This window comes from Phoxinus phoxinus (assembly GCF_949152265.1).
Source record: "Phoxinus phoxinus genome assembly, chromosome: 6".
Classification (NCBI taxonomy): Eukaryota; Metazoa; Chordata; class Actinopteri; order Cypriniformes; family Leuciscidae; genus Phoxinus; species Phoxinus phoxinus.
The window spans coordinates 41,115,730-41,124,848 of NC_136881.1; the positions used below are offsets into that span (position 1 = coordinate 41,115,730).

General features: G+C 43.0%; 2 protein-coding genes across 3 annotated transcripts in view; both read right to left on the reverse strand.

The window, feature by feature from the left end:
• The window catches only part of slc25a10b (solute carrier family 25 member 10b), an 18,526-nt gene extending 17,882 nt beyond the window's left edge, over window positions 1-644 (reverse strand). Inside the window, exon 1 of the mRNA XM_079614568.1 lies at window positions 1-644. This exon is cut by the window's left edge and continues 555 nt beyond it. The gene's annotated coding sequence lies outside the window, so the exon portion shown is untranslated.
• Window positions 645-3,078: 2,434 nt separating this feature from the next.
• cldn31 (claudin 31) lies at window positions 3,079-6,255 on the reverse strand. Of its 2 annotated transcripts, XM_079614573.1 has the most exons (3): window positions 6,195-6,255; window positions 5,926-6,028; window positions 3,079-4,295 (listed from the first exon to the last, which is right to left on the reverse strand). In XM_079614573.1, the coding sequence occupies exon 3, from the start codon at window positions 4,276-4,278 to the stop codon at window positions 3,625-3,627; it is 654 nt and encodes a 217-aa protein (XP_079470699.1). In that variant the 5' UTR covers window positions 4,279-4,295; window positions 5,926-6,028; window positions 6,195-6,255; the 3' UTR covers window positions 3,079-3,624. The 2 variants fall into 2 exon arrangements, with proteins under 2 accessions (XP_079470699.1, XP_079470698.1); XM_079614572.1 differs by lacking the exon at window positions 6,195-6,255 and having other exon boundaries at window positions 5,926-6,063.
• Between the last annotated feature and the right edge of the window lie 2,864 nt (window positions 6,256-9,119).

Genomic DNA, 9,119 nt, shown 5'->3' on the forward strand with positions numbered 1-9,119 from the left:
GGCACAATAGAGTTGCAATACTGTTGAGTTAAATGTTTAGTGGGCCAGTAAACGTTTGTTCTGGAGCCATGTCTGACTGACTGAATGAATGACTCTCTCTATAAAATGTCAATTTATTATGTAGGCCTATTACCATATCATATTTATCGTCTGTCTAAAAATCAAGTACGTTTACATTGAAAAGTTAACCTGACAATCTAAAGTATTTTTATCAACAGCCAGTTCCAGTTCCATATTATCTGAACCACGATATTTGCTTTTCAGGTGGCGATCCATGCATAACACATTAGATGTCCTATCCATAAACTAGTCAATAATTATCATTTTTTAACTGGGACTTTACTCTTTTGGTGCTAAAGTGTCATAATTAACGTAAAATCTAAATGAAAGAGAATGGGAAACTGAAAAGAAATGCTGAATAGAAAAAAAATAACAGTTGTTATTTTGTTTCTGCTTGTTCAGCTTGTTTCTAGATCAGTGGAAAAGTTGGATGGTGTATATGGGATCTTGCGCTTGACTGTCATCGTGTGGACATTTGCAGCACTTCAGCTACAGTGGCCGAAACGCTCATGCTTAAAGTCCCCATGAAATCAAAATTGAATTTTAGTATGTTAGTCTTACTGTTATCTATGGAAGCTTGTTTCCGCCACAGAATAAAAAATAAATAAAAAAGGTAATTGCTGTAAAGGTACTTTTTATCTCACAATTCTGACTTTTTTTCCCCTCAGAACTGCATGTTTATTTATCGCAATTTTGACATTATAACACAAAATCGGGAGATATAAAGTCAAAATTGCATGATATAAAGTCGCAACTGCATGTTTATATCTCGCAATTCCGACTTTATTACTCGCAATTCTGACTTTATATCTTTAAAAAAGATGTAAACTTGCAATTAATATGTTTATAATAATAATAATAAATAATACTTATTATTATAAGCAATTGTGAGATTAAATGTCGCAATTATCTTTTAAAATGTTTTATTCTGTGGCGGAAACGAGCTTCCATAGTTATTTATAAGCTAGTGTGCTCCAAAGCAATGACACAATTCGCATAAAAACTAAACGTACAGTCTCTCACTTCCACCAAATGGATAAGTGATTTTGATGACATCACTCTGATGACATCACTCTGCTTCTCATCAAATTGTCTGTCCAATCAAATGTTCTCTAGAACATGGAGCTCCGCCCCCTACACTATAAATAGATGCTGAAGCTGCAGCTAAAATCGGTCACTAAAAAAGTCTCTGTAAAGGCAATTCTGAAAAAAAAAAAAATCTAAACACATTATAAATGTTAGAAATGTATTGCTAAAACACTTTACAAAGACTGTGAAGTACTGAATTGTGGAGTTAGACCGTTAAACAGTTTTTCACCGTTGCTGTGTTCAGGATTTTTTGGGCGGGGCTAAAACGGGGGCTCGATGACGCACTGGAGCAACTGAGCTCCTGGCCCCGCCCCTACTGCCGATGATGGACTGGAGCCACTGAGCTCCTGGCCCCGCCCCTACTGCCGATGATGGACTGGAGCCACTGAGCTCCTGGCCCCGCCCCTACTGTTGATTATGCACTGGAGCAACTGAGCTCCTGGCCCCGCCCCTACTGCCGATGATGGACTGGAGCCACTGAGCTCCTGGCCCCGCCCCTACTGTTGATTATGCACTGGAGCCACTGACGCTGGCCCCTCCCCTAACAATAGAGCACATTTGCATCAGTTTGCCGCTCAATCGCGAGTTACTGTCAGTACTATTTGTTACTACAGACTATAGTTTGCTAGCTAGCTATGCCTTCGTCACAGAAATGCGTATTACCTGGATGCGATCACTTACAAAACAGATCAGTGTCCTTATTTAAATTTTTGAAAAAAGACCATATCAAGAAGAGGTGGATTAATTCTGTGAAGATCCACCTTGATGGAGAGCTGAGGATCACCGCCAACACCCGCCTCTGTAGTGATTATTTTACACAGGATACTTTTATAAACTTTCGTTGGAGACAACTGGCATTCACTGATAATCCGCTGTTACTGGTAAATGGGGCCGAACCGACTATCTCCCGCCTCGGCCTTCATCCTACCGTCCCGTGAGTGGGCGTGGTTTCAGCGCAGCCAGCGGACACGCCCCCAGAGTTTGAATTTTTTCAAGATTTTGATAGCTTTTTTTATTTACTTGGCGGCTTTTTTTATCATTCAAATTTGGCTGAGTGGCTAATAACACATTTTCCTGCGGTGTGACAAACTCAGAGAACACATACTTCATTTTGTCTTTACAGGGACTTTAACTATTTTCTACATGGTGAATGGCAAATACTCCACTATACAGGGGATAGGGAACAATTCAGACAGTGTCAGTATGCTTTTCGTTGGGGTGAATGAGGTCTGGTTTCACGTTAGTGTCACGTGGACCGCCGCAGCTCCGATCCAGAGACACGATACACAGAGCGGATCCTATGAGTGAGTCACCGTGGACCAGAAAACATATAGGATCCATTTGAATTCAACACAGAATGCTGTATTTTAAAGTGTTCTGGATGAGATTATGAGGAGAAACGGTCAGAGATTAGGAAGAAACTGCGGCTTTACTGAGCTCAACAGCTCCGGTCGAGCTGTGATATATAATAAATACTATTGGCTAATTTAAAAAAGGGAGGAGCTGCTCAATATGCCCCGCCCCTTCTTCCTGTTTCAGGGAAATTATGTCAACACACTAAATAATGCTGCATGTTTCAAGGCACTTCAGTGAAACTTTAAATCTCTCCTTATCAATAATGTTTCCCCTTAAACCACCGAGGGTTTGAAATAACCCAGTTTAACTAACAGACCCGTCACTCTTTCCTCGTGTCTCTGAAGTGTTGATGTTTATGAATTCCTCCTCCTCTCGTGACGGTTGATTCTGAAGGAGTTCTATGGAACACGAGCTCATATTCCACACGTCCTCCACTATGATGACATCATCGGACTCACAGTGGACACTCTGTTTATTGTCCCGGTCCTGTATTCTGCTATTGTGTTGTGTGATTTTCTGCCAACGCATGTAGTCAACACACATCAACATGTACATGTGCACAAAGTCAGTCTATATTATTACATTAGGTTTATTAGACAAATAATGCACAGTAACACATCAATAAATAAATCACATGAGATATAATCATTAACTATACTGGGCATTGGAAAAAAGACAAACACAAACAATATGTGAGACTGTTATGCGACAACAACAACAACAACAAAAGAGTAAACTAATTACAGAGCTTAAATTAACCTCCTATAAAAGATTCATTAGAAATCAAAATAATTGCTTATGTACCCACATTTAGTCTATGAAGGACAGACTCAGATTACTTAATGCAATTGGACTGTCTAAATTAAAATTCACCCTCATGTTGTTCCAAACCCCTGTGTTATTTCTGTCTAGCACACAAAAGTAGATTTTTTTTATTTTTTTTTATTAAGAATCCATGAGAATGGATAATAAAGAGCTGCAAAAATTTGATGCAAAACTCTCCATTTGTGTTCCACTGAAAACAATAACAGTTTTTGAATGACATGACAGTGCGTAAATAATGATGTTCCTGAATTCTGAAGATTAAACCTTCTATGCGACCACTTTTAATGTCACCTTTTACACAAATACTTTCTCCGGTTTGCTCTCAGCCGTGGAGGGAGGGTTCGCTTTTCCTGCTCGTCCAAAAACAGGAATAGCTGGAGCTCCAGGGGAGGCGGAGCCTAAATATAGCACAGCCCCGCCCACCAGCATCAGCGCGGTCACGCCCCATCCCAGGTAGAGTGCCGGTCCGAGTTCACGTTTGAGCGGCGCGGCGACACTCGGGTCGTAGAAATCCCGAATCACGCCGTACGCGGTCCAACACACCGGCACGAGGAAGAAAAACGCAGCTAGGAGGAAAAGCACCGCGCCGACCTGCGCCATCCGAGCCTTGGATTCGTGAGCGTCGCCGAAGCAACGCGTGCACTTCAGCCCGGTTACGCTGAGCGGGACCGCTAGCAGACACAGGAACAGCGACAACACGCACAGGCCGCGGCACATCTGGGCGGAGCCTGAGAGCGCGAGGCCCGAGTCGTAGACTTTACACTGCAGGCGGCCCCGCTCCGACAGACACGTCATCCACAGCCCCTCCGACAGCACCTGCGACACCACCAGCTCGTCCCCCACGAACGCAGACACACGCCACCAGGGGGAGGCGCAGACCAGGACCCCAAAACCCCAGCCTGCGATGCCCAGCACCAGACCCATCACCTGAAGACTCGTGTTCGCCATCACGGATGATTGATTCTCTGTGAAAAACAATGGAGTTTAAAATACAGGAGATTTGTGACCCTGGACCACAAAAAACGTCACATGGGTACATTTTTAGAAATTGAGATTTATACATCCTCTGAATTTTGAATAAATAAGCTTTCCATTGATGTGTGGTTTGTTAGGATAGGACAATATTTGGCTGAGATACAACTATTTGAAAATCTGGAATGTGAGGGTGCAAAAAAATCGAAACATTGAGAAAATCTGAATGTTTTATTTATTTATGGTAGGAAATTTACATCATATCTTCATGGAACATGATCTTTACTTAACATCCTAATGATTTTTGGCATAAAACAAAAATGTATTTAAAAATAATCAATAATTTTGACCCATATGTATTGATGGCTATTGCCACAAATATACCCGTGCGACTTATGACTGGTTTTGTTATCCAGGGTCGTATATATATATATACAAATATACAAGTAACAAATCAATTATAACTGAATAAGAAATGTATAGTTGTCATTTCAGAAACACATATATTTAACATTTATTTAGAATACTTTTGTGAATTTGCGCCTGCCGGACACGCCCGTTCGAATCCCGCTCTGATCGGGTTGAGTAGGACCGGTTACATTTGGATGTGCATATAAACCTCACTCCTCTGGCCTCAAGAGGCGTGACTGAGGCCCTGTCCTAAACGGCACCCTAAACACTAGCGGCCTTTCTGCGAGTCGGCACTTTCGTGACGTAACACGCTTTGACTGTCAGGTATAAATTTGTGGAGCTTGCTTCAGTGCCGGCTCACCAAAAATGCGCATCGAGGGCGCAACCTAAACCTAAAATGATAAATGTGACACCCGGTCTCATGGACTTAGCGGACGTGGCAGCCATTGTAATCCAAAAGACTTTGTATCATTGTGGGACATGGCCTGACAGTAGTAGCTTTTTAGAGTCCCGGGTTCGAATCCCGGTCAGATCAGATCGAGTAGGACCAGTTGCATATATAATGCATATATTCATATTTAATGTAATGATCTACAAAGAGCAAAATAAACTTTAAAAATAGCATTTTTAAACTGTAAAAAGTCTTAAGTCAATAACAAAGTTTTACAACAATTTAGTAAACAACAACTTTATTCAAATAATCTGACAATGCTACTGTTTAAAATATTTTAATTAACAAATAGAATCTTTTTATAGATGGAATTAAATTATGCTTGATTCATGTTTGCATAATTATTATTAACTACATGCAGTATTTCTAATAATTACAAACATTAATCACTAACATTGTTGCGTTGTTGCATCAGTTACGTAGAGAAACTGCTACTAATCTCGGTAATACTTTGGTACAATTAGGATCCAGTTCATTTTAGTAAATGCATTAACTAACAACGAGCAGCACATTTGCTACAGTATTTATTAATGTCTTCTAACATTCATACAACCGTTCATTGTTTGTTCATGTTAGCTCAGCTCCATTAAACAATATTACCAGATACAACTATTTTAGTATTTGTCATTGTTAGTTCATGTTACTTCACAAGCAATCTGTATAAACTCTGTTACTAAAACAACATGATTGCAAAAACAACTCAGAAGTATATATTCTACTAAATGATTTTAGCAGATGAAGTTAATATCTTCAGTACTTACAGTGTGTGAGGAGCGTCTGTGTGTCGAGCTGATGTTGTTAAAACTTTCATCTGTGTGTGTAGAAACACTCTCTTTGTTCTCACATGTGGGAGTAAATCAGCATCTGAGCGACGGACAACATCATCTCATCATTATGTGAACACACACATAAATACGGCATGCACTTATGCAAGCGCCTACACACACACACACACACATACACACGAACACGCACACAGACACGCACACAGACACAAACACACACAAGAGCCACAGTCATTAAAACATACCACAAATTCATGTGTATTCATTAAACAAATATGTTTCTCTGTTCACATCAGAGCAGTAGGTGGCAGTATAGAGTCATGTGAGACTATTCACTAGCAGATCCAACACTGTCATAGGAAGAAGAAGTACCTTACGATGTTTACATGACCTCATGTCATTATTTTCCTGCCAATTTGCCACTATTCATTTATATTATTCACCAAAACAGTTTATTCTGTTTGTTGCTGGTACTTTGATTTACCAACGTGCCTGGCCTTATTCTCTTACAGTGCTGTTGTGTTTTATGTTACAAACACAACAGAAACGTACTCGGTTACTAACGTAACCTCGGTTCTCTCTAGAAGAGGAACGAGTACTGAGTCGAAGACGCTACGGGAAAGATTCTTTCTCGAGATATTAAAGCCAAAAATGAATCCTTAATTTTGTAATAATGTAAAACGTTTTGCAGCAGCATACAGACACAGACGGAACTAGCTTGCACGCCTATTGGCTGTTCTGCAGCAAAAGCAGCAGCCTATGCACGGCCTCTCATGACGCTTGACCCAATGCGTCACGTCCCGCCAGAATGGCCGTGGCCTAGGCCTATAAACACCCGTGCAGAGGCTGCCACTCTCTGATTTTCATCGGTGAAGCGAACCAGAGCGTGATGCAGGCACGGCACAGAGACGCAGTACTCGTTCCTCTTCTAGAGAGAACCGAGGTTACGATAGTAACCGAGTACGTTCTCTTACGAGAGTTCTCTCGTGCTGTGTCGAAGACACTACGGGAACCCAGTGCAAAACGCCGTGCATGCTGAGACCCGGCACACATAGTGTATGATCACCAGAAAAAACTCACATAGAGTTCCAGGAAAGAGGGGCTAGAATAGCATCATTCCTTTATAGGCAGTGCCCCAAAGGGCATTTATAACATATATATGTATATATATATATATATATATATATATATATATATATATATATATATATATATATATATATATATATTTCTACCAGAAAGACTCGGGAGAGTAAATATGGTGACAATTATCCATTTATTAACAACCCAGCAAGCAATAAAGTTCTTTGGCATAGGCCCCGTCCGTAGCTCGCAATCTGAGGGTCCGGACTCTGCATATCCTGCCTGAAGATCGAGGCAGGGGCGCAGCCGACCCCCTGTGAGGTATGGAAGGGACCATCCTGGTGGTGGTGGGGAGAATGGAGGGAAGGATTCCACTTGGAGGTGGAGGGGAGGATGGTGGTGAATTGGCGCGTCAGCATCTGCGAACTCAGACAAGAGTAAGTGACCAATCTTTTATACCACGAGTATTGGAATGTGATTGGATAGATAGATAAAGGTAAAGTGATGTAACAATTAAGTCTTCCCGGCAGAACTTTATGCTAAAGCATCCATATATATATATATATATATATAATGGGTCTATACATTGCTCATAAAGACATAACTGTCAGTGAGTGATGCTTAAAACAGTTTGGCAATCTGGGCCATAACAAAACGGGGCAGAAAACACCATATGTATCTGTTTTAGACCGAGAGCAGTCTGGCCTGCAAGGCGGGAACCTCTAGGTTATAAAACCTTATAAATGTAGACAGGGAGGCCCAGCCTGCCGCCATACAAATATCTTGCAACGAGATTCCACTAGACCAAGCCCACGAGGAGGCCATGCCCCTCGTAGAATGTGCTCTGATGCCCAACAGGCACGGGAGTCCTGAATATCGGCCCAGACAGACTCTCACGGAACAACGTTCCTACAGGAGAGTGGTCTCTACACCCACAGACAGTACAACTGCTGTGGAAGACATTCGGCAGAGCAAAAGTAGACCTGTTTGCATCTCAGGAAAACGCTCATTGTCCGAAATTTTTCTCCAAGAGCAAGGGCGCGCTGGCCCACGTCTGGCCCCGCTGCCCGCTCTATGCTTTTCCCCCCGTCTACCTCAGGTGTTGGAGCGAATCAGGGAAAGCGGATGCTCAGTGCTACTTGTGGCTCCGTTCTGGACAAACCAAGCTTGGTTTCCAGTACTGATGCAGATGACAAGCACTGCTCCATGGCCGATACCAGTGAGGAGGGACCTCCTCTCTCAGGCCAGGGGCTCGATTTTGCATCCTCGCCCGAAGCTCTGGTCCCTACATGAGTGGGCCATCAACGGGTACCCCCTAACCTCCCAAAGGGAGTATTAGACACGATCGAGCAGGCTAGAGCCCCGTCTACTAGACGGCTCTATTCCTCTAAATGGTCTGTGTTCTCTGGCTGGTGCTCAGCCCAGGGCGTATCACCCCTGCAGTGCAGGGAAGCGGAGGTTCTCTCCTTCCTAAGAGCTGCTGAATAAGCTGCTGAATAAGGGTAGGACCCCATCCACACTCAAAGTTTACGTGGCGGCTATAGCAGCGTTTTTCAATCCAACACTCGGCCGGTCACTTGGAAGGAACGATCTGGTTGTTCGTTTCCTTAAAGGAGCTAGGAGGTTGAATCCTCCCAGACCTCCTTCAGTCCCCGTCTGAGATCTTTCTACGGAATTGGATGCCATGAAGGGTGCCCCGTTTGAGCCTGTGCACTCGGTTGACGTGAAGCACTTGTCTTTTAAGACAGTGTTTCTTCTGGCTCTCGCTTCAGTGAAGCGTGTGGGGGATTTACAAGCGCTCTCGGTGGGAGCGTCGTGTATGGAGTTCGGGCCTAATGACTCTAAAGTCATACTAAAGCCGAAACATGGGTATGTGCCTAAGTCCCTCAACACACCGTTCAGGGCTCAGGTTATCTCCCTGTCGGCTCTGCCGGCCTCCGAGGAAAAGGACGACGCTAGCTTCCTTTGCCCGGTTAGGGCGTTAAGAGCTTACGTGTCCCGCTTCGCTGTTTTTAGACAGACGGAGCAGCTCTTTGTTTCATTCAGCGGACGTTCCAAAGGGCGAGCCGCGTCGAAACAGAGCTTGT